The sequence below is a fragment of the Lynx canadensis genome, chromosome B2 (assembly GCF_007474595.2).
Source record: "Lynx canadensis isolate LIC74 chromosome B2, mLynCan4.pri.v2, whole genome shotgun sequence".
NCBI lineage: Eukaryota > Metazoa > Chordata > Mammalia > Carnivora > Felidae > Lynx > Lynx canadensis.
Genome location: NC_044307.1, coordinates 77,390,396 through 77,416,110, shown reverse-complemented (window position 1 = coordinate 77,416,110; position 25,715 = coordinate 77,390,396). Strand labels below are relative to the sequence as shown.

General features: G+C 35.0%; 1 protein-coding gene across 7 annotated transcripts in view; it reads left to right on the top strand.

Moving 5' to 3' along the window:
* SNX14 (sorting nexin 14) overlaps positions 1 to 25,715 on the top strand; it is a 77,404-nt gene that overhangs the window by 11,594 nt on the left and 40,095 nt on the right. For 4 of the 7 annotated variants that reach the window (XM_030315932.2, XM_030315931.2, XM_030315929.2 and 1 more), the window contains exons 2-7: positions 7,129 to 7,249; positions 8,831 to 8,907; positions 8,989 to 9,067; positions 13,414 to 13,457; positions 15,247 to 15,334; positions 20,183 to 20,267. In XM_030315932.2, the coding sequence (XP_030171792.1) occupies positions 7,129 to 7,249; positions 8,831 to 8,907; positions 8,989 to 9,067; positions 13,414 to 13,457; positions 15,247 to 15,334; positions 20,183 to 20,267 (494 nt within the window). The remainder of the gene's footprint in view (positions 1 to 7,128; positions 7,250 to 8,830; positions 8,908 to 8,988; positions 9,068 to 13,413; positions 13,458 to 15,246; positions 15,335 to 20,182; positions 20,268 to 25,715) is intronic. The other 3 variants (XM_030315933.1, XM_030315930.1, XM_030315928.1) reach the window with 1 other exon arrangement.

Below are 25,715 nucleotides of genomic sequence, written 5' to 3'. Positions count from 1 at the left end.
AACATAATTATTCATAGTTTCATTTTTCTTTTCAGTTTTACCTGTGATTATTTCTTTTTTATTCTATACTTTATATATTTTGTATTTTCTCTTTTTCTTTTATTTTTTAGTCTTGCTAAAACTGTCTTTTTTATTGACTTTGGTTTTGAAAGTTTCCAAGCATACATAGAAAGAAAAGAGAGTCCAAGGAACTTCCAAGCACTCATTACACAGGTTAAATAACCAGCAATATCTTGCATTTTTAGAAAACAAATCTGAACTTTCCCCATTTAAAAAATCACTTCCACACAAAACCATAACCTTAAAAAATTAATAGTGGTTAATATCTAATAACAAGTCTGTAATCAAATTTTCCTAATTGTATAAAAATTTATAGTATACTATACAAATCAGGATCTAAAATAGATCCACTCATTGTAGATCTACATCTACATCTCTTAAGCTTTTATAAATCTCTTATAATTTAAAACAAGAGTTGGCATAGTTTTTCTGTAAAGTGTCAGATAGTAAGTATTTTAGACTTTTGGGCTGCATCAGGTCTCTGTCCCATATTCATTTTTTTTTTTTAAGAACCTTTAAAAAAATGTAAAAACTTCTCTTAGCTTGAGAGCCATACCAAGGTGGGTGGCATTTGGCCCACGTGCCATAGTTTGTCAACCTGGATATAGAACACTCTTCATTACCTACTTCTTTCTCCTCTCCCCACCATTGACTTGTTGAAGAAACTGGGTCATTTTTTCACTTTTGCTAATAGTTTCCTCGTGGTGTCTTGGTTTAGTTTTTTTGTTTTGATTTTTGTTTTATGTCTTCACCTGCAATTTTTTTTTTTGGAGACAAGGTGTTAGATTTATAAGTTCAATCATATTTAGATTTTTTTTTGTGTGTGTGTGCAGAATGCTTTGGTGATGTTATGTACATCTTATGTCACCTGAGAGGATAATTCCACATCAGATGGAGTTGCCTCACTTTTTGTGGAATTGGGTAGTGACAGCTAATACTTTGCCCAACAAACCTTCTCTTTGGGTTTTTATCACTTATTCCCTGAATGAGTTACTTCATTATAGGTTGCAACATGATGAGTTACTTCATTATAGGTTGCAACATGATGATTTTCTCATATTTTTTATTCTGTGTATATTTTAAAATTTGAATTCTTTTTTTTTTTTCCGTCTAGAATTGCTTTACTTCATCTGTTAGGTTTATTTAGTTACAATTTAGTACAGCTCAAATTGGAAAAGTAGGATAAATACTTACTCTTTTAGTTTAATTATCAATTAAAAATCTTTTTTAATGTTTATTTTTGAGAGAGAGAGAGAGAGAGAATCAGAATGAGTGGGGGAGGGGCAGACACACACACACACACACACACACACACACACACACACAGATTCTGAAGCAGGCTCCAGGCTTTGAGCTGTCACCCCAGAGCTCGAAGTGGGGCCTGAACTCACCAACTGTGAGATCATGACCTGAGCTGAAGTCGGATGCTTAACCAACTGAGCCACCCAGGAACCCGTAATTATCACTATTTTAAGTTATAATTGGTGCCCTAGTAATCTCCACTAGTTTCCAGTTAGAGGTTTACTTATTTTATTAATTTTTCAAAAACCTAGCTTGTATTTTGTTATTTGTCTCGTCATTGTTGTCTATTGATTTTGATTCCTTTCTTTATTATTTTCTTCCTTTTTCTGTGTTTGGATCCTGATTTTTCCCCAACTTTCTGAGTGTTTAGCTTGTTGGTTTTAACATTTGTCTCTGATTAGTGCAGGATTTCTCAACCTGAGCACTTTTGATAATTTGGGTTAGATAATTTTTTGTTGTTGGCGGACTGGCATGTGCATTGTAGGATATTTAGCCGGAGCGTTGGCCTCTAGCCATTTGATGTCAATAGTGTACTTTCCTTTCCCCTGTCCCCACAGTTGTGACTATCAGAAATATACTGCCAAATGTCCCCTGGAGGACAAAACACTCTTCGTTGAGAACCACAGGGGTAATGCATTTAAAGATACAGATTTTGGGGACACCTGGGTGGCTCAATTGGTTGAGTGTCTGACTTTGGCTCTGGTCATGATCTCTCAGTTTGTGAGTTCGAGTTCCTGAACAGGCCTGCTGCTGTTGGCGCAGAGCCCGCTTGGGATCCTCTGTCTCCCTCTCTCTCTGCCTCTCCCCTGCTCATGCTCTCTCTTTCTCAAAAAAATAAAAATAAAGATACAGATTTTTTTCTTAAATAATACCATAGTTATTGCTTGCCTTAGTTATAGTCCATACATTGTCTTTCAGTCTGAGTACGGGTCTATAATTCCTAATCTGTAATTTTGAAATCAGAAGGCTCTGAAGAAGTAACTTTTCTCCTAGATTTGACTGACACCAATTACATTTGATGACAAAACCTGACCTGAATAGACATGAGACTATTTATAGTATTTATTTCTGATTTACTTATTTCTTATAGTTCATATATTTTGCTGCAGAGGTATTAATATGTGGTTATGGAGTATTGCATTAGATCTCACTGGAGGTGTTAAATTATATATGAAATATGTACTGTTCAAAACCTAAAAATTCTGAATTCTGAGTCATGTCTGTCTTGGTCAAAATGATTTTTGGTAAGCAGCTGTGGACAAGAATTTCATAATTTCCTCTTTGAAATACCTCTAAGGGGTGCCTTGGATGGCTCAGTGGGTTAAGTGTCCAACTTCAGCTCAGGTCATGGTCTCACAGTTCATGAGTTTGAGCCCTGCATTGGGCTCTGCCCTGACAGCTCAGAGCCTGGAGCCTGCTTTGGATCTGTGTCTCCCTCTCTTTCTGCCCCTCCCCTCCATCTCTCTATCTCTCTGTCTCTGTCTCTCAAAAATAAATAAACTTAAAAAAAATTTAGAAATATCTCTATAATTTGGGTTAGTTTCCAAGCATAGGGTTTTTTTGTTTTTTGTTTTTTTAAAGCTTGATGTCAGGTATGCTATTTTGGTTAGAGTGAAGCTTTGGATAAAGGAATGGGAAGAGGGGTGCCTGGCTGGCTCAGTCACTAGAGCATGTGAGTCTTGATCTCAGGGCTGTGAGTTCAAGTTCCATGTTGGGTGTAGAGATTACTTTTAAAAAAAAAAAGGGGGGGCACCTGAGTGGCTCAGTTCATTAAGCGTCCGACTTCAGCTCAGGTCATGATCTCACTGTTCACGAATTTGAGCCCCGCATTGGGGTCTCCACTGTCAGCACAGAGCCCGCTTTGGGTCCTCTGTCTCCCTCTCTCTCTGCCCTTCCCCTGCTCGTTCACATACACAAACTCACTCTCTCTCAAAAATAAATAAACCTTAAAAAAAAAAAAAAGGAATGGGAAGCTGTAAGAGTAGAAAGGTGAACTGGGGCCAGACTGAAAGGGACCATACAAGTTTAAGGGGTTTTTATTTTGTTCTGCAGCCAACATTAAGACCAGGCAATTCATTTGGTTTGGTGGCTGAGTCTTTGTTTCAGAGCTTTTATATTTACTTGGCCACTGTGTGTTAATAGGTAAGCACCCTCTAATCATCCGTCTTCACTTCTTACTACTTGGTGCTGTATATTTCCCAGTTCTGAGCTCCCAGGTCTTCTGTAATCTTTTGTATCCATACTGTACTTGGGACATTGTTCCCAGTCAGAGAACTGGGATGGATGTGGAACTCAATTGTGTGCTTGGTTACAATCAGATTACAATCCTCTACTACCTGTTGTCCAGTGCCTGAAAGTTACTGCATATGTTTTGTCCTATTTTATAGTTGTTTATGGTTTGAAGGTAAGTCTGGTACCAATCATTCTGACAAGGAAGCAGAAGTCTCTTACTCCCTTGAAACATATGCCATTTGTCTGTTTTCTCATTGATATCAATCTCCAGGTCATTTGTGTTCGTTTATAGATGACTTTGATTTGTGGGTTATAAACTTTCTCTCCATTTTAAATCTTATCATCATTCTAGGTGACTTCAGTGCTTGTGTGAATAACCAACCAAATAGTCTTTCTTGAGGTGATTCCTTTTCAGCCTTCCACTTGGATCAACATACAGTGGCCCTTATTATCACCAGAAAGAGCTTTACCTCCAAAATCTTAAAAAACAAGTATCCTTCTTGCTGACCATTGTCTACTTCTTTCATTCAGTCAGTCACATTGTACCTGCTCCTTGACTTCTCAGCCCCCTGACTCCTTTGTTTTCTTCCTATCTGTTATTTCACTTCTGTTGTTGCTTTCCTATGCAGTTTAGAGTTGGTCTAGCTTAGAATCCATGGTTCATCACTTCAACCACTCTCTTACCAGAATCCTTAACTCCTTTCTATGCACTCACCTGACAAAATTCAAATCTTGGATCAGTGATGCTGCTTGCTTTTTTAGTGTTTATATCTTGGTCACTGAATGCTAAGAGAAAGTCCCAAATCTGTAAATTTAACTCTTCAACTTCAGTATTGTCCAGCAGTTCCTCAGAATACCCTTTACTTTTCCTGAGCAGCTGTTTCAGAACTTCCCCAATCTGCTAGAACTTATCTTGCAACCTTTGCCTTTTCTCTGAGCATCTCCTATTTCACTTGAAGGCCACTATATTTTAATCCTCACTACTGAATTGACAGGTTTAACTGCATTCCCATCCATCTGTTCTTTCTCTCTGGTATTTGGGAAGAGATATCTCCCCCTTTTATTACTATTCTATTTAGGCTCTGAATCCCAACTACTGCTGTCTTCACTAGGATGTTATTCAATTAGTTCTTCTCTCCTTCCTTTTTTTCTCTTTTCTTCTGCTATCCTGTCAACATTTAAATATGATTAGGTTTTACTAAACATTTTCACTCATTATCTTCCTCCAGCCACCACCTTAGCCTGTCGTTCCTTTAAAAAGTGAATTCACCACATTTACCAACTTTACTTTTTTACTTCCATTTCACTCTGTAATCCACTGTGGTCCTTTGCCATTCTACTAAGATTGCTTTTGCTAGTTCATCAGTGCCTTTTTTTGTTGCTAAAACTTCTCAGTTGCTAAGCTGTCTTTTACTTAATTTTACAAATATTTGATCATGTTAACTACTTTGTCCCTGTTGATTGATTGATTGATTGATTTTTTTGCCTTGACAGCTTTTATGACTTGATCCTTGGTTTTCTTCCCAGCTCTTCTAATTCCTTTATAAATTTATCTGGCTCTGCTTATTTCTTAAACGTTTCTCTTCTTTTTTCATTCTGTAGCTTTTCCTTTGGTCATTTCATTTATTCCCATGACTTCAGTGACCTTATGTGATAATCCCCAAAATCTTTTCCTTAGCCCATATTCTCTGCAGAGATTTAAACTACCCAATATTTAACTGCTCGTGAAGCATCTCGGCTTGCCATGTTTTAAGACACTTGAAATTTAGCATGTCCAAAGAGAACTGATTTTTTTACCTATTCCTTCAGCTCACATAATCAACAACTCAGTCCTCTTAATTCTTCCTTTTAGGTGTTGCAGAACAATCAGCTTTTTATCTCTGTATTGGCTATCCTTTTATTCCTGTGGATTACTGCAGCTTTCTAATTAGCCTGCATGTTTCCAGTTTAGGCTGCTATCTCTATACTGCAGCCAGAGTGGTTTTTTGATTATAGAGTCTAGTGATACCACTCTCCTTCGTAAAACTTTGAAAATTCCTAAAATCTTCTTAAAACTCTTCATTGTCTCCTAGATATTACTTGTGGTAGATGACAGAAACTAAACTCACACTAGGTTTGGCAAAGAGTGGAATCCTTGGAAGTTTTTGTAAGTGCAGAAAGAACTGGAGTTGTAGTAGCTAGGCTTCAGAGACACGTAGAACCGGAATTTAAAATGCAACCAGTACTTTCTTCACTTCCCTTTTTCTCTTTCTGTGACCTGGCTTCATTCTCCTCTCACCACTACATAGTGATTTGTGGACTGAAGAACTAGCACCACAGTTTGTACCTTACACAGTTATCAATTAATAGACATAATGTGGTAATTGGGATTTGAACTGTGTTGTTGGGGGACTGGTGTTTCACAAAATTGTGCTAACAAAAATTTGTGCATATCAGGACTGTGCAGTATGAGGACTGCCTGTATTGAGACATGTTAAGATGCCTTATTTTATGACTCCATATCATCTGGCTTCTGTTTCTTTTTTTTTTTTTTTTTTAATGTTTATTTTTGAGACAGAGAGAGCATGAGCAGGGGAGAGGCAGAGAGAGAGGGGACGGAGGATCCTAAGTGGACTCTGTGCTGACAGCGGCAAGCCTGATATGGGGCTTGAAGTCATGAACCATGAGATCATGACCTGAGCTGAAGTGGGACTCTAAACTGACAGCCACCCAGACACCCCTGTTTTGTTTTGTTTTGTTTTGTTTTGTTTTGTTTTGTTTTGTTTTAAGATTCATCTTAAAGCCACTTCGTCCTTGGAGCTATGCTCAAATCTTAGTTCATGTGGTTTTCCCAAGTTTGAATTCCCCTGTCTCTTTCCAAGTCCCTCATTTCTCTACCCTATTCTTTTCTGTTGGGTTTCTGCTACTCACTCTTTTAAGCTTTTCCATAGATACTGCTTTCTTTGAAAAAAGCTTTTTTGTCCTTTTAAATTTGGGTTATATATTCTGCCTGAGGTGTTCCCATATCATGTATGCTTTCTCTTGTCATAATATAGAACACATGATCACACTGTATTGTGCTCATTTACTTACCTGTTACATCTACTAGATCATGTTTTCCATGCATGTAAAGATCATGGCAGTGCTGTTCCCAATTGTCTCCCTAGAGTGTAGTACTGGGTAGCACAAAATATTAGTCAGTCAGTGAAGTTGTTTTTTTATTTAATGAAAAATAATCAGAATTTTGATGGTGTATTAATACTACCAATATTATTGGAAGGTCTTTTGGAAAAATATAGACTAGTCAAACCTAGGTACCAAATTACAAAATACTGAAAATTTATACTTTCATATACTTTAAATGAAATGTACATTTGATAGCATGCATTCTGTGATCCTTAGAGTTAAATAAATATATCAGAGACATGACAATTGGAGATCTGTCTTCAGTCTGATATGGTAGGTGCTTAATAAATACTTATTGAATCATTGAAGGAATAACTTAAATTTTATACTTTTGTTTGGTTGTAATAATTATTTTCATTTATTTCTAAGGTATCTTCATGTTTTAATGATCTTCTGGTCATTTGTTGCTGGAGTTGTTACCTTCTATTGCTCATTGGGACCAGATTCTCTCTTACCAAATATATTCTTCACAATAAAATACAAACCCAAGGTAAAATTTTTGTGTTCTTATTTTTGAAAGAGTCAGCATCTGTGCTGTTTAATATTATTACTGAAAGCATGTTAAAGCGGTGATTTAAAAAATCCATCTGCTGTTATTTAATAGTGGAAGACATAAGAACATATTCAAAATGAAATTTATGTGTATATTTTTGAAGGTATATAGTTCTACAGGGAGCTATGAAAAGAAAATACAAAATTCTCAAAAAGTTGAGATCCATAATTTTATTTTATTTTTTAATGTTATTTATTTTTGAGAGTGTGAGAGACAGAGTGTGAGCAGGAGAGGGGCAGAGAGAGAGGGAAACACAGAAACCAAAGCAGGCTCCAAGCTCTGAGCTGTCAGCACAGTTCACGAACTCATGAATGTGAGATCATGACCTGAGCTGAAGTTGGACACTTAACCTACTGAGCAACCCCGGTGCCCTGAGATCCATAATTTTAGAGTGTCCTCTAACTGCATATTAACCATGAAGACAATAAATTAAGACAGAGGTTCCCAGATTGGTTGTATAGTAGAATCACCTGAGGAATCTTTAAAATAGAGATTCCTAGGCCTTCCCACCAGATTTTGATGGAATAGTTCTTGGTTAGGACCTCATAATCAGTATTTGTTAAAGGCTTTCCAGGTGATTCTGAGGCACAGACACAATTAGGGAACTCTGTATTAAATGATCTAACCCTGTTAATTTCCTAAATGTCTTTTTGCTCCATAAAAAGAGACAGAAATAATTAGGAAGTTTGCTTAACCAAAATAATTTGTATATCTGAAATTTCATTAGGGTGGTAGTATACTGAATCTATGTCGAGTAGGCACAGTCACTAGTGTGTAGGTATCTTGAAGTCTTGCTTAATAATTCTTCAAGTTAATTCAGTCCCTCTTTTTAGATTTGTTGGTATTTCTACTAAGAAAAAAACACAGAGGAAGGGGGTGCCTCATATTTGAATGATTATTTATTTTGAGAGAAAAAGACAGCATGTGCACATGTGTGCACGAGTGGGGGAGGGTCAGAAAGGTAATCTCAAGCAGGCTCCCCATGCTCAGTGTGGAGCTAGACACGAGGCTTGATCCCATGATCATGAGATCATGACCTGAGCCGAAACCAAGAATGGGACGCTTAACTGATTGAGCCACCCAAACGCCCCCAGTGATGCCCCATATTTTGTCAGGAACATTACTTCTCTTTCTCCTAATTGAAGTTAAGGTTTTAGAGAAATAAAAAATAGTTTTTTCTTACATTTTTTCAGTAGAGTATCATTTTCAAATATAGTCCGATTTTTCTTTTTTTAATAAGTGAACATAACAACTGTCCTTAATTTTAAGCTTGGAAATTTGGCTTAGGTATTATAATGCATTTCATCAGGTATTTTTTCTCTTTGATTTGGCAGTTTAATTTAGCCAGCAGTATTTATTACAAGGAATGATTTCAGTGTTACAGCATACAAGTGATAATTTTTTTAAAAATTTGCTGACTTTATACATTGATAAGCTTTTGAAAAGATTATTCTCTTAAGTAAAGATTAAGTGTAAAGTAAAGGCAAATCTCTCCCCTTCCTCATTTCCCTTTTTTAGCAGTTAGGACTTCAAGAATTATTTCCTCAAGGTCGTAGCTGTGCTGTTTGTGGTAAAGTGAAATGTAAACGACATAGGTAAGTTAAACATTTTTTATGTGTTGATCCTTCCAATTACCTTTTGGATTTCAAGCATTTTAATTGTATGATTTTCTTTAGGCCTTCCTTACTACTTGAAAACTACCAGCCATGGCTAGATTTGAAAATTTCTTCCAAGGTTGATGCATCTCTCTCAGAGGTAACAGATTTATTTAATATTGTCAAATATACTCAGGCGGAAAATATTAAATACTATGGAAACTTCAGCCAAGGAACATCTTAATATATGCCACCTAATCAATTCTTGACTAGGTAGTTGGTTATTATGAAATATGCAACTCAAATGGTAAGTTAGAAATGTTTTTGGATCCCATGTCTAATTTAAATGGACATTTTAGCCAAAGAAAGCACTGTTTTACCTAGATATTGCTTAACTTTATAACAATAGCCATCTTTATGGTAAGACAACACTATTTTGTAATTCCAAAAGGAGACATGAGCTATAAGGAGCAAGTCTGTCCTGCTGAATTATGATCCCAGTTTTGACACTGGCTGAAGGGTAGAGTGGAGGACAGGATACTTGTCACGGTTTCCACATAATGTAGGAATAAAATGCTCCCTTTTCTTTGTTGCAGTCACATTTTATATGTACCTTTTGGGTAACATATATATTTTAGTTACTTCTTTTAGAGACTTTTTTTCCCCATTGATCTGAGAAAACAGTCAAGTCCTTGAAGGCAGAGAGTAGGGTCCCATTTGTTCCCAGCACTAACTGTAGCGCCAGATATTTTGTTGGTAGTTGATAGATATGTACTGAATTAAGTTGAATGCTAATTAGTTGAAGAATAGCATTAGGCTCCTGAATCCTACCTACTTATCTTCTTTTCCAATTTGTATCCTTCGGCTACAAGTATGCTGCATAAATGCCAAACTGTTGGCACTTTTCTTTTTCATTTATTCTGTAAGTCCTTTTTCATCTTCAAGATTCCTTGATTTAGGACTATGCTGTCTAGTATGGTCGCCACTAGCCACATGTGGCTGTTAATGAACAACTTGGAATGTATTAGCCCAAATTGAGATGTGATTTTGAGGATTTAGTAAGAAAAAAGGAAGGTAAAGTATCCTACTATATATTTTATTGATTACATGTTGAAATGATAATATTTTAGATATATATTGGTTTAAATAAAATATATTGTAAAATTAATTTCACCTGTTTCTTTTTACTTTTTAAAAAGTGTAGGTACTAGAAAATTTAATACTACATATGTGGCTCACATTACATTTTTATTGGAGAGTGCTGATTTGATGAGGTCTGCTGAAGATAAGACCTCTAATAAGAGTATTATGTGTCTTTGGCACTTCATTAATTTCTTTAAAAAAAAAAAAAAAAAGAAAGAAAGAACTTAAGGGAAGCTCCTGGCTGACTGCCTGGCACTTATTGGTGTTCAGTAAATGTAAGCTCCAACATTTAAAAACATTTTTTGAGATTTTACTATAGGCAGGAACTGGACTTGGCTCCAGGAATAGAAGGAAAAATAAGATATGGTCACTTCCTTCTAGGAATTTCAATCTAGGAGGGGAGGTAGGCATATAAACAGGTACATACACTATAATGTAAATGCAGGCAATAATGGAAGAAATGTGCAATGTATATTATTAGTACAGAGGAAGAAATGAATAACTGTTGAGAGGGGCAATCAGAAAGTATAACTAGAAGTTGTACTTCTATACTTCTATAACTGATAGTGTGTGGAAAAAGGTATTTCATGGTTTAGGAAGAGCTTTTGAAAGGAAAGAGAGGCCTTGAAACAAGGTGTTCATTAAGCTGGAGGGCAAAATGTGAGGGAGAATGTGGGCAGTGAAGATACTATATTCTAGCAGCTAATATTTATTGGTTATTGCTCTGTATTAGGCATAATACTAATTACTTACATTATTTTCTGAAATCACACAACCTATAAAATAGGTGCTATTATTGATGAATTTACCAGAACTGGGCTTTAGAGGGTTTTAATAATTTTCTCAAGTTCATAGCTGCTTGGTAGCAGGACTCACTCTAAAACCCGAGTCTGGCTTAGTTCTTAACCAGTTTATATTTATTTCTTTATTTTTTAATTTTCTTTTTAATGTTTATTTATTTTTGAGACAATGCGAGAGACAGAGTGCAAGCGGCGGAGGGGCAGACAGAGGAAGACACAGAATCTGAAACAGGCTCCAGGCTCTGAGCTGTCAGCACAGAGCCTGACGTGGGGCTCAAACTCACGAACCATGAGATCATGACCTGAGCCGAAGTAGGACGCTTAACTGACTGAGCCACTCAGACGCCCCTTAACCAGTTCTTATATGGCCCTTTAGAAATCAGATCATCAAAAGACTAAAAGGACTTTGCTGAAGGAGTGTAATTGATCATGGAAGCCAGTGATTTTTGAACTGTGTAACTGGAGTTTTCAGATGTGACTCATAGGATGTAGTGGGAGGTGAAAAGAAAGTAATGGTCACAGCTGCTGGCAGACATCTTTCTCCCACCCCTTTAAAATCAGTGCAGCTCCACTTTTCTTACTTTGATATATTGTGGTTTGAGAAATTGAAGGTTTATACGGGGTGGGGGGGATAATATGTTCAAATATATGTTTTAGGTTACTCTAACAGCTTTGTGGTGGGTAGAAGGGAGCTAGCTTGGAAGGAGACTAGTTTAGAGGCTGTTGCTACAATTTAGGGGTGAGAAAATAAGGACTGATCAATGGAGCTGTGGAAGAGAGCTACTCAGGATGTAAAATCAATAGTAATTAGTGATTGGAATTGGGAAATAAAATAAGACCAGATGTTTAATGGCAGACTTTCTAGTTTCTGTGTCATATCCCTGCTTATATGTATTTTATTTTCCCACTTGATAATCACCAGTGCTTAGTTTTTCTAATTAAAAAAATCAAACCTTGCCTTAATATTTAGAGAATCTGTAACCTTTCTTATTGCTTCCAGAGAAGGAATATAGGCATATAGTCAGATTAGATATATTGTTTCATTCTCTCCTTACTGCTTTTAAAAGTTACTGCCCACTGTTGCAAGTCTTTATTTTTTATTATTTTTTAAAACTTTTGGTTCTACATTTGCAATAGACACATTTTTTTAATGTTTATTTGAGAGAGAGAGAGAGCATGAGCAGGGGAGGGTCAGGTGGTGGGGGGGGACATAGGATCTGGAACAGGCTCTGTGCTACTAGCAGTGAGCCCAATGTGGGGCTTAAACTTAGGAACCATATGATCATGACCTGAGCTGAAGTTCAGCTCAACTGACTGAGCCACCCAGTCACCCTGTTGCAGGTCTTTTTAAAAATTAACATACTGCTACACCCAGACACAAGAAATGGAAAGTTTTTTTTGTTTTTGTTTTTGTTTTAATGTTTATTTATTTATTTTGGGAGAGAGAGAGGGAGAGAGTGAGCAGGGAAGGGGCAGAGAGAGAGAATCCCAAGTATGTTCCACACTGTCAGCCCAGACAGCCCAATGCAGGGCTCAAACTCCCAAACTGTGAGATCATGACCTGAGTTGAAATCAAAAAGATGCTCAACCAACTGAGCCACCCAAGTGCTCCAAGAAATGTAAAGTTTAACACCTAGGGTTTCTTTAGTTTTGTTACTTTTTACTTATAATTTATATACTGATTATAAATCTACAGCCTAAAATTTTCACAAAGTAAACACATCCATATAACTAGCACCCAGATCAAGAAACAAAGCATTATTAGCACCTCAGAAGTCCCCCTCATTGTTTCTTTAGTCACAATTCTCCCTTCTGAAGTAATCACTTATACCTAAATTTGACCCCTTATAAAAGTAATCACTGATTCCTAAATTTGACCCCTTATGTAAGTCTTACCTACTTGTTTCTTCATTTTATTCAAGGAATACTGATTTATAGAGAAAGTTAGGAATCTAAAAGGCTAACCTATATTTTTCTTCTTTCCATAGAACTTGTAGTTCAGTGACTCTTCAGAGAAGTCAGGAAAAATTTAAGTGTTTTTTTTTTTTTTTTTTTATTTAATTGTAGGAATATTTAGAAATGTGTGTATATCATTCTAATAGCAGTTTTTCTTTTTATGGAGTTTTACGGCTTTCACATATGTTCTTTTTTTTAATGTTTATTTATTTTTGAGAGATAGAGCATGTTTGCATACAAGCAGGAAAGGGGCAGAGAGAGAGAGGGGGGGAGAGAGAGAATTCCAAGCAGGCTCCTCGCTGTCAGCATGGAGCCCACCATGGGGCTTGGACTCAGGAACCGTGAGATCATGACCTGAGCTGAAATCAAGAGTTGGACACTTAACCAACTGAGCCACCCAGGTGCCCCTCATATTTTGTTTTTGATCATCACAACAACCATGTAAGGTTGACATACACACTTTGTCATGTGAAAGTATGATATTAGATGTCAATATTTAGGATAATAAAATTGGTTCTTGGTAATATATATTATTTAGTAGTATGGTTTATTTTCCTAGAATTAGTTAATTAATTTGATTTTTCTTTAAAAAATAATTTTTATACAGGTTCTTGAATTAGTGTTGGAAAACTTTGTTTATCCGTGGTACAGGTATGTTCTTTCTATAATACCTTTTATCTTTACTGAATACAATGAAGTGTGCTAATGAAATGTTTTCAGTGTAGGCCGGGATTTCTCAACTTTGTCACTATTGACATTTTAGGCCAAGTAATTCTTCTTTTGGAGGGGCTGTCCTGTGTATTATAGGATGTTTAGCAGAACTCCTGGCCTTTTTCCATTAGCTACCAGTAATACCCCCTCATCCTCTTATTTGTGATCATCAAAAATGTCTTCAGAGATTGCCAGATATTACCTGGGAGGCATAATTGGCCCTAGATAAGAACCATAGACATAGGCAATCAATTAACAGTTTAGTGACAGTAAAGAAGAAAAACCTAGGCTGCTTTTTGAAGGAAAATCAACTTAGAGAATTTCTTATCACTCCTGAATGTAGTAACTTAATATTTTGTATGCGCTTTTTACATTTGAAATAATTGTACATTTAGAGGCAAATTTATATTCAGATGTTTCATTAAATTGAAATATAATTTTAATAGTATTTTCCTAGAATATTAATGTTTTTTTCCAAAGTAACTGTTTTTAGTATCTGCTATGGATGTACAAGCACCCTCTGCCTTGGAAGGATATAGAAAATACTCTAGATCTAAAAAATTAATCTAGTTTGAGAATCAGAAATTCAAATTATATACTTAATAAATGTTTCCTTACAAAAACATCATGTATTTAGTTACATATTTGAACACTTACACCTATATGACTTACAGGTGTAATATTCAATGACATGTCTTAATTTTATATATTTTGAATTTTCTAATTAAAAGCCGCTAGTAGGTGAGATGCTCTGTATGTATTAAACTTAATATCCAATTTATATGCCATATTTTCCTGAAAAGCTATGTAAATTAATATTTTTATGTTGGATTCTGTCTTAAATATGGGGCATTTGCCATTTAAGTAAAGTTGATGATAAGTCTTTTTGTATAATGAATCCTGTCCTGAATATTCCCCTCACTCCTGCCCGTGTTATGACTCTTCATTAAAGCTGGCTGTATTTCTAAATATTAAAGTATGTATTTTCTCTTCAGTGTAGTTATTGATACTGAAATAGCCACTTTCCTGGGATTAATAGTAGGAAGCGTGGTTAATACAATTATCTTCTTTATTCTGCCAAGGGACTAAATAGCACCATCTCCAAGTTCAGGATATCACCATTATACATACCTTTCTCGCTTGCTTTGATTAGGGAAGTGACCTAATTCTTCTAGGGACCTCAAGACTTCAGGAAAATGAAAAGTAGCTTCTCAGAAGAAAGTTGTTAAAATTTCCGTTTAAAAATGTTTGAGTTTCACTTTATTTTCTTTTTCAAATAGAATTATTATTTTTTACCCTTTACAATCAGTTTATAATATTAATCTATAAATGTTTTAAACCAAATTAAAATTTTGTATTAATTTAATTCTGTTGCTCCTCTCATATTATTCTTTGTTTTGTTTCTTAGAAATTTCTTTAATGATGTTTAGAAAATGATTGTAGTATTGTAAAAATATAACTTTGTATATGTGGTTGTCTACAGGGAAATATATACTACAGTTTACTTAGTAATGATTATGTCTTGGTACTAGAATTATGGGAGATGCTTTTTTTTCATTGTACATTTTTATCTTTTATTCTGTAATGTAATGCATTGTTTAAAAAGCAAAGGAAAATAGCATAATTAAAAGGAAAAAAAGAGGAAGTTCTGAACTTTCCTGGGTTTGTGGAAGGAGTAATGGTGTATTTCTCTGAGCTCTTAAATGCTTGCTTTTCTCCTTAATTGAAGGGATGTAACAGATGATGAGTCCTTTGTTGATGAACTGAGAATTACATTACGGTTTTTTGCATCTGTCTTAATTCGAAGGATTCACAAGGTATATATTTATAATGAGAAATTTGGGAATTTGGGGTTTTATTATTCCTAAAAAGGTGTTTTTTTTTTAAATCTTAGTTTTACTTTATCCTATACTATAAGTATTTTTTTCTTCACTTTAATTTTTTTAGATTAAAAGATAAATGGGTCATTTTTGATTTATTGATAAGTTTTACTTTCTTTAATGCTAATGCACCTTGGTTTGTAGTAATTAGGAATAAAAAGACAACTAAAGACAACTGTAGGAAAAAAAGTCTCGTTCTAGTTAGATGAATTTATTGAGTAAATGGCGATGATTATGATCTACTTTTTAAAAAAATGTTTCAAGTCATATGTTTGGGTCTTTGTATGTAGTTACAGTATGTTGGCTATAGACACACATGCTTGTATACTGCCTTGTCAGTTTGATAGAATTGAGCACATTGACAATAAACTGGTATATATCATCTCTCTACAATTACTAAATAAAGGTAAATCTTGTTAAATGTTTCTATACTTTTTTGAGAAATTAACAAAATAGTCAATCACTGTAGAAAAGATATGCAAAAATATGAATAAGCAGTTCACAAAAGAAAAATAAAAATGGCCAATGAACACTTGAGACTATGTTGTCTCACATCAAATAAATAGTTTTTTGATGAGATGCTCTTCTGTTGCCTATCAGATTGGGAAAGAATGATAATGTCTAGTAATGGTCATTGTGGGGAAACAGGCAGAACAAGTACAAATCCAAATTGGTATAACTCATATACTGGAGGGCAGTTTGGTAATCTTTAACAAAAGACTTAAAAACGTCTATACTCCCAAATTTAATTATATTTTTGATAATATATTTTAAATAATCATGAGATGTATGTAAAAATGAATGCTCGAAGATTCATTGTAGTATAATTTAAGAAAAGGAAAACTGAAAAGAAAATCTGATGTCTAATGATAAAATTGTTGATTAAAATATAGAACATGCTAATTATAGAATCCTGTACATCCATGAAAAATCGTTTTGTAGAATAGTACTTATTTACATGAGAAATTATTTTCCTTATATAATCAAGTGGAAGAGGCTGGAAAATAATATATGTGGTATCTTTCCACATTGAAAACAAAGCTTACATATTAAAGCTTGTTAATATGTGTATTAGGTGCATATATATCCTTATTGTTAACTCTTACCAACATGATGGGTTGATGCTGATTTTTGGTTCTTACCATGCACTTCTTTCAGTTCATCTTTATTTTTCTTCATATTGAACTTTTACCATTTTATAAATAGAAAAAAGTTGATAAATATTAAACACATTGTCTACTTTTTAATTAAATTTTTTTAATGTTTATTTTTGAGAGAGAGAGAAAGAGAGAGAAAATGTGAGTGGGGGAGGGGCAGAGGGAGGGAGACACAGAATCCATAGCAGGATCCAGGCTCTGAGCTGTCAGCACAGAGCTTGATGTAGTACTCGATCCCATGGACCGCGAGATTATGACCTGAGCCGAAGTCAGACACTTAACTGACTGAGCCACCCAGGTGCCCCTTAATCGTATTGTTGAAAAAATTCTAAGGCACATATATAGAGTTTAATTGGAATAAAAGATTTAGTAAGAAATATCAATTGGTTGATAGTAAATCACTTAAATTACAACTTAGAGTAAGTCAAATAAAATCAATTGATCAAAAAGCTGATTCATTACAATAAATTTATAAGTATTAATTTAGAAGAATAGCTCTGCTGTGTTAGGCTTTGAGAAAGCCTAGTGATTTTATTTTATTTTATTTATTTATTTATTTATTTATTTTTTAATTTTTATTTTTTTTAACGTTTATTTATTTTTGAGACAGAGAGAGACAGAGCATGAACAGGGGAGGGTCAAAGAGAGGGAGACACAGAATCTGAAACAGGCTCCAGGCTCTGAGCTGTCAGCACAGAGCCCAACGCGGGGCTCGACCTCACGGACCGTGAGATCATGACCTGAGCCGAAGTCGGACGCTTAACCGACCGAGCCACCCAGGCGCCCCAAGCCTAGTGATTTTAAAATCATAGTACCTCATACTTGGATTGCTTTATGTGTACTTTTTGGTAACAGCTTTATTGAGGTCTACTTTGTATACCAGATAGCTCACTCATTTAAATGTTCAGTGTTTTTTCAGATATTCCTGGAGTTATGCACCATCACAGCAATTTTATACCGTTTCTATCACCCAAAAAGAGACCTCATTCTTTAGCCATTAATCCTTGTTCTTTCATCCTCTTAGCTCTAGCCAACAACCAGTCTACTTTCTGGCTCTATAGATTTGTTAATTCTGGCTATTTCATATATATGGAATCATGTCATATGTGGCCTGTTGTGACTGGTTACTTTCACTCGGCATAAAGTTTTCAAAGTTCATTCATGTTATAGTTGTAGCATGTATCAGGACTTCTTTGTTAGGTCTGAATAATATTTCATTGTGTAGATATGCCACATTTTGTTTATCCATCCATCAGTTGATGGACATTTGGATTATTTCCACTTTTTGGCTATTTTGGATAATGCCATAGCATTGTGTACAAGTGTTTTTAATGGTTTTGGGGATATATATTTTAATTTCTTTAGGGTGTAAACTTAGGAATATAATTGTTGGGTCAAATGAGTAACTCTCTGTTTAATTTTTTGAGGAACTACCAGACTCTTTTCCAAAGTGGCTATACCATTTTACATTCCCACCAGTAGTATATGAGGGTTCTGATTTCTCTACATCCTTGCCAGAACTAGTTATTATCTCATTTTTGGATTCTAACCATGCCTAATGGATATGAAGTAGTAACATTGTGGCTTTGATTTACATTTCCCTGATGACTTGTGGCATTGAGCATCTTTTCATATGCTTATTGGCCATTTGTATATCTTTTTTTCAAAAATGTCTATCCAGATTCTTTGCCATTTTTTAACCGGGGTGTCTATTCATTATTGAGTTATAAGAATTCATACGTATGATTTGCAAATATATTCTTTTGTTTTTTGGATTGTTAACGCTATCTATCCTTTTCACTTTTTTTTAAATGTTTATTTTTGAAGGGGGTGGGCAGAGAGAGAAAGGGAGAAAATCCCAAGCAGGCTCCACCCTCAGCACGGAGCCCAACATGGGGCTTGATTTCACGACATGAAAAGTCAGATGCTCAGTCAGTCAGATGCGACTGAGCCATCCAGGCACCCCATCCTTTCTTTTCATTTTATTTGCATCATTATCCGGGGAGATAAGTGGGTCATTATCATACCCATTATATAGCAACTAACTTTGATGAAGTGTCAGAGGTAGCTAATGGGTCAAGGATTATGCCTGGGTCAACTTATTCCTAGTACAGTGTTCTGTCCTTGATACCATTTCTTAAATAATGTAAACTGGCAGTTTGGGGGTAATGAAAACAAAGAATCATTTAAGGGTACACAATAGTGGTGTATTTTTTTTAAATTAAAGTTTAGTGACGAACCCATTATTTTACCATTTTGATTGTGACCTCAAGTCTTTAAAAATGGAACTTATAAATGAAAATTTTCATGAGTATTCTTAGAAGATTTTATATAATATTTGAAAACAAGCATCCTGTTTGATAAATATTATAGCAATTTATAATCACTGAGGGCAAGAAATGAGGGAGAAATGAAGAGTCGTGTTATTTTGCAACAAGAAAAGCTACTAATAAAAATATCCCTTCTTATTGAATATGTTTTATCTTATACAGCCAAAAGATATCTGTTAACTGCTCTGGGTTTTACTGGTAGATCACTAAAAATTGGGGGTTTATGATCCATCACAGTTACTAGATTTATTAGCCTGGGATTTTCCCCCCTTCCTTAATGTAGAATTTAAAAAGAAGGGTTAACACAAAACTTTACTATGATGCAATATTTTCATGCCTTTGATAAAGGGAAAAATATAATGTGTTGAGTATTGTGGTAGAGGATAAACCTGTTGAAGTCAATAAACATGTTTTTGGTGATTCATTTTATTTGCAGTTCAATCTTATTTTTTTTATTACTTTTCTGTGCGTGCATATAAGCCCTCAACCTTTCATTGCTAACCTGCAATAATCACAGTTTCCAGCCTTTAAGCTGAAAAATGTCTGTGGGGAATGATGAAATTTAGTGTTATTCCAAAATAGAATGCTTCCATATAGCCTAAAACCAGGATTTATCTTGTAAGCTGAATGGAAAACTTCATTTTTAAGTAACCTTAATAAACAGAAATTTATGGTCTCAAAGGGATAATGTTACTTGAGATTTTTCTTTGTGTTTAAAAGAAACACATGAAAGAACTAAGAATAAAGATATATTTTGTGAAAAATATAGTATATAGTGTATGCATGTTAATATACATTTTCTTTAAAAATTTTTTTTAATACTTATTTATTTTTGGGAGACAGAGAGACAGAGTGCAAGGAGGGGAGGGCCAGAGAGACAGGGAGACACAGAATGTGAAGCAGGCTCCAGGCTCCAAGCTGTCAGCACAAAGCCTGATGCGGGGCTTGAACCCACAAAGCGTGAGATCATGACCTGGGCCGAAGTCGGACGCCTAACTGACTGAGCCACCCAGGCACCCTTAATATACATTTTCGTTACCATGGTAGAAAACTGTCTAAAGTTACAGTTAGTATGATCCAAGAAAATTATTTTTGAAAGATTTCTAAATAATATCTCTAACTTTTAAGATCATGTGTTCCAGCATCTTAAATATAATATTCCTGCCGTTGTAACTCACTGGTAATTATTCTATTTTAATGTTATTTTATTTATTTTGTTTATTTTAATTGTTATTTTATTTTAATGTCATTTTATTTTTAATGTTAAAAAGTATTATTTTAATGTTAAATTTTTCCAGGTGGATATTCCATCTATTATAACCAAGAAACTGTTAAAAGCAGCAATGAAGCATATAGAAGTGATAGTTAAAGCCAGTCAGAAAGGTAAAATAGTTTTCTACTACAAAGTTTGAGTGATTTTTATATACCAGCTTTCACCTTAAATACCTAAGTATGAATACTGATGCATTAACTGATATTCACAAATGCTGTGAAAGTATTCCTTTAAACTGAAATCTTTTTCAGTATTTTGTTTTACAATGTAAGTGATTGCAAAAACGCAGTAATCTGTGAAAATTAAAATACAGTTAACTTTTGGATACATTATTGATGACTTTCATCTTTTTTTTGAATAATAGTCTTGCCTTCATTACTTCCTCTGAGGTACCTCACATAATCTCTTCCCCCTTTCTTTTTTTCTTAATGATTTCAACAGTTTTGACCTATTCCAGCCCATTGTATATATCACTACCATTTAATTTCATAGTACTACAATTATCATGTTCTCTCTCTACTAAAATTAGTGACTCTGCTATAGAGGCTAAATTGTATACTTAAATACTTTCTTGTCTAGTCAGATATTTTAATCTACTTTTGTCTTTAACTGTGTATTATGCTTTGATTAGGATCACCTATTTGTGTTTTTTTGTGTATGTCCTGGCCTCTTTATACTGTCATGATTTGCACATAGTAAATGTTTCCTGATTAATGAGTGAAATCTTCATTTGGGACTTTTCTTGCTCTTAGATCAAACTGGAATTTTTCTTTAACAAAATCACTTCTGTGTTCTAGGGTTGATTCTTTACAAAACTGATTTTCCTTGTGTTTGCATTTGGTATTCTTTGTCAGTGCTTTCCTAATGCTTTTGGTATTCTTTATTGATACTACATACTACTCCATGTAGATAACCATGTGGAAGAGGTTTCATGGTCATATTTTCTGGTAATTACTATATATTATATTCCCCTTCTGGAAATTCCCAGTAAATACTAGCATACCAAAATTTCTGAGTAGTCCTACAGCAAAGAAATAGCTTTGACTACTTAGTTTTTAACTTACCACATCCCAAATTCATCTGAACACAGAACCAATTTTCTGTCTCTCATAATATCAGTTATATAATCAGTTTGTTTGGGGAAATTATGTTCTCAGCAGGGTTGAAGTAAAATTAAATCGAATCATTAGTTTGTTTTTTGCTGAGTAATTCCTCAGGTATGAGAAGCGTTTTAAATTCTATATTTGAATTAGTTTTCTATGTTCATCTCATATCATAAGAACTAAAATAGTTTTACCTTCAACATGTTCAAAAAGTAGAAGAGTTTGAATATGTGTAATTTAATTGAATAAAAAAATTAACTTAAAAATCATCATCCTGTCACTGGCAAAAACAAACTGATTGTCTTTAGCCATTTTGTCAAGGCCAAACCGTCAGGAAAAAGCATAGGAAAAGTGGTTTTTTTTACTAGTAAATTTCTTTATTATTTTTTTAAACATTTTATTTTTAAGTAATCTCTATACCCACTGTGGGGCTTGAACTCACAACCCAGAGATCAAAAGTCACATGATCCACCAACTGAGCCAGCCAGGTGCCCCAGTAAATTTTAGTTTTTAGAGCAGTTTAAAGTTTACAGAAAATTGAACAGAAAGTATAGAGAGTGCCCATCTCTCTTTCTTTTCCTCTATTAACATCTTGTATTGGTACATTTGTTACTATTGATATACCAATATTGATACATTATTATTAAAGTCCGTAGTTTTCATTAGGGTTTACCCTTTGTGTTGTACATTCTGTAGGTTTTGACTAGTTTCACCTATCATCTCTCCCTCTTTCCTTCATGAACCTTTGGCAACCCTTGATCTTTTTACTGTCCATACAGTTTGCCTTTTCCAGAATGTGATATACTTGGAATCGTAATGTGGCCTTTTCAGACTAGCTTCTTTTATTTAAAAATAATGTATTTACGGCTCCTCCATGTCTTTTCATGGCTTGATAGCTTATTTCTTTTTTTGTTTTTTTTAAATTTTTTTTAACATTTATTTATTTTTGAGAGACAGAGAGATACAGAATGTGAGTGGAGGAGGGGCAGAGAGGGAGACACAGAATCTGAAGCAAGCTCCAGGCTCTGAGCTGTCTGTCAGCACAGAGCCCAAAGTGGGGCTCAAACCCATGAACCATGAGATCATGACCTGAGCCAAAGTCGGATGTTCAACCAACTGAGCCACCCAGGTTGCCCCTGAATAGCTCTTTTCTTTTTATTGCTCAGGTATATTCCAGTGTATGGATGTACCACAGTTTATTTATCCATTCACCTATTGAAGGATATCTTGCTTGCTTCCAAGTTTGGGCAGTTATGAATAAAGCTGCTACAAACATTTGTTTGCAGGTTTTTATGTGAGAAAGGTATTTTTTTTTTTAAATCTTTTTTTTTTTCAACGTTTATTTATTTTTGGGACAGAGAGAGACAGAGCATGAATGGGGGAGGGGCAGAGAGAGAGGGAGACACAGAATTGGAAACAGGCTCCAGGCTCTGAGCCATCAGCCCAGAGCCTGATGCGGGGCTCGAACTCACGGACCGCAAGATCGTGACCTGGCTGAAGTCGGACGCTTAACCGACTGCGCCACCCAGGCGCCCCGAGAAGGGTATTTTTAATATAGTCTTTGTTCTATTTTTTCATTAAAAAAATTTTTTTTTCATGTCTATTTATCTTAGAGAGAGAGGCAGAGTGTGAGTGGGGGAGGGGCAGAGAGAGAGAGGGAGACGCAGAACTTAAAGCAGGCTCCAGGCCCTGAGCTGTCAGCGCAGAGCCCGACGTGGGGCTTGAACCCACGAGTTGTAACATCATGACCTGAGCTGAAGTCAGACGCCCAACCAACTGAGCTACACAGGCGCCCTTTTTTTTTCTTTTTTCATTTAAAAAAAATTTTTTTTTTTTTAATTATAGTGTTCGTTTTAAAGACAAACACTTTGAACTCAGGCTTTGAGTAAATGGATGTATCTTTTTTTTTTTTAAACTTTATTTTTTATTTTTTAAAATTTACATCCAAATTAGTTAGCATATAGTGAAGCAGTGATTTCAAGAGTAGATTCCTTAATGCCCTTTACCCATTTAGCCCATCCCCCCTCCCACTCCCTCAGCAACCCTCAGTTTGTTCTCCATATATATGAGTCTCTTTTGTTTTGTCCCCCTCACTGCTTTTATATTATTTTTGTTTCCCTTCCCTTATGTTCATCTGTTTTGTGTCTTAAAGTCCTCATATGAGTGAAGTCATATCATTTTTTGTCTTTCTGTGACTAATTTCACTTAGCATAATACCCTCCAGTTCCATCCACATAGTTGCAAATGGCAAGATTTCATTCTTTTTGATTGCCAAGTAATACTTAATTGTATATATATATATATATATCACATTTTCTTTATCCATTTATCCACCGATGGACATTTGAGCTCTTTCCATACTTTGGCTATTGTTGATAGTGCTGCTATAAACATGGGGGTGCATGTGTCCCTTCGAAGCAGCACACCTGTATCCCTTGGATAAATGCCTAGTAGTGTAATTCCTGGGTTATAGGATAGTTCTATTTTTAGTTTTTTGAGGAACCTCCATACTGTTTTCCAGAGTGACTGCACCAGCTTGCATTCCCACCAGCAGTGCAGAAGAGATCCTCTTTCTCCGCATCCTCGCCAACGTCTGTTGTTGCCTGAGTTGTTAATGTTAGCCATTCTGACAGGTGTAAGGTGGTATCTCATTGTGGTTTTGATTTGTATTTCCCTGATGATGAGTGATGTTGAGCAATTTTTCATGTGTCAGTTGGCCATCTGGATGTCTTCTTTGGAGAAGTGTCTATTCATGTCTTTTGCCCATTTCTTCATTGGATTATTTGTTTTTTGGGTGTTGAGTTTGATAAGTTCTTTATAGATTTTGAATACTAACCCTTTATCTGATATGTCATTTGCAAATACCTTCTCCCATTCTGTCAGTTGCCTTTTAGTTTTGCTGATTGTTTCCTTTGCTGTGCAGAAGCTTTTTATTTTGATGAGGTCCCAGTAGTTCATTTTTGCTTTTGTTTCCCTTGCCACCAGAGACGTGTTGAGTAAGAAGTTGCTGCAGGCAAGATCAAAGAGGTTTTTGCCTGCTTTGTCCTCTAGGATTTTGATGGCTTCCTGTCTTACATTGAGGTCTTTCATCCATTTTGAGTCTATTTTTGTGTGTGGTGTTAGAAGGTGGTCCAGGTTCATTCTTCTGCATGTCGCTGTCCAGTTTTCCCAGCACCACTTGCTGAAGAGACTGTCTTTATTCCATTGGATTTTCTTTCCTGCTTTGTCAAAGATTAGTTGGCCATATGTTTGTGGGTCCATTTCTGGGTTCTCTATTCTATTCCATTGATCTGAGTGTCTGTTCTTGTGCCAGCATCTTTTTTTTTTTTAATGTTTATTTATTTTGAGAGAGAGAGCGCAAGTGGGAGAGGGGCAGAGAAAGGGAGAGAGAGAATCCCAAGCAGGCTCCACACTGATATGGGGCTTGATCTCAAGAACTGTCAGATCATGACCTGAATCAAAATCAGGAGTCTGACACTTAACTGACTCAGCCACCCATGTGCCCATTTTATTTTTAGTTGAACTAATCAGTTTAATGAAATTCCCAAATTATTTTGTCTCTAAGAGAGTGATAATTTGAAATTTATTGTTGAGACTACAAGAGAGGGGTTGTTAATTTGCTACTATTAATGCAAAAAGTGGTTCCCAGTTATAAAATTGTCATAAAATGCTAGATTAGATTCATTAATAATATTGTAGTTAATGAGATCCATAGAAGTAAAATGCCCGAGCTTAGAAGGACTTTCATTTTATTCAAAAGTCCTGGTATTCTAAATATTATGACAGGGAATTAGATAGACTTGTAAAAAAGGTTTTCAGATTTTTGAATTTTCATTTCTTTAATGCGTGGATTTATTTTCTAAATTCTTTGGCCCCACAATTGTGCATAATTCAGAAAGTAATTAAATGTTCATCTCTTCATCCATATTCCTTTTACTCTCGGTGTTTTCTCTATAATCTGTCTTTTGAGAAGAGGGTTTATATAGATGTTTTCTATGTAAGTACTTTTATGGCTCTTAGAAATACTGAATGTGTACACATTTAGAAACACTGGTTTAATTTAAATTCAGTAATAAACTGTGCAAAAGGACCTTACTCTCTAGTCTTTCATCCTAAAGATAATCCCTTTGTCATGAATTCTGGAGACCTTTCCTGCTTTGGTCTGAAAACTACTAACTACTGATGATTAGTAGGGATTAGTCCATGCTCTGTTTTCCAGCATCTATATTTTGTTTACATTCCCAATTAAGATTTTCCTCCCTGTATTCTCTTAATGTTTTGCATGATTTATTTTCTCATTATCTTGAACTACAAAAAACTTTCAAGTCTGACAGATGTTGAATAGATTTCAATCTAGTGATTCAATTTATATTTTATGTGTAAATGCTTAATCACATTGACTATTATAATTACTTACACATTTTGCATGATGACTTTTCAGTGTTAATAATTACT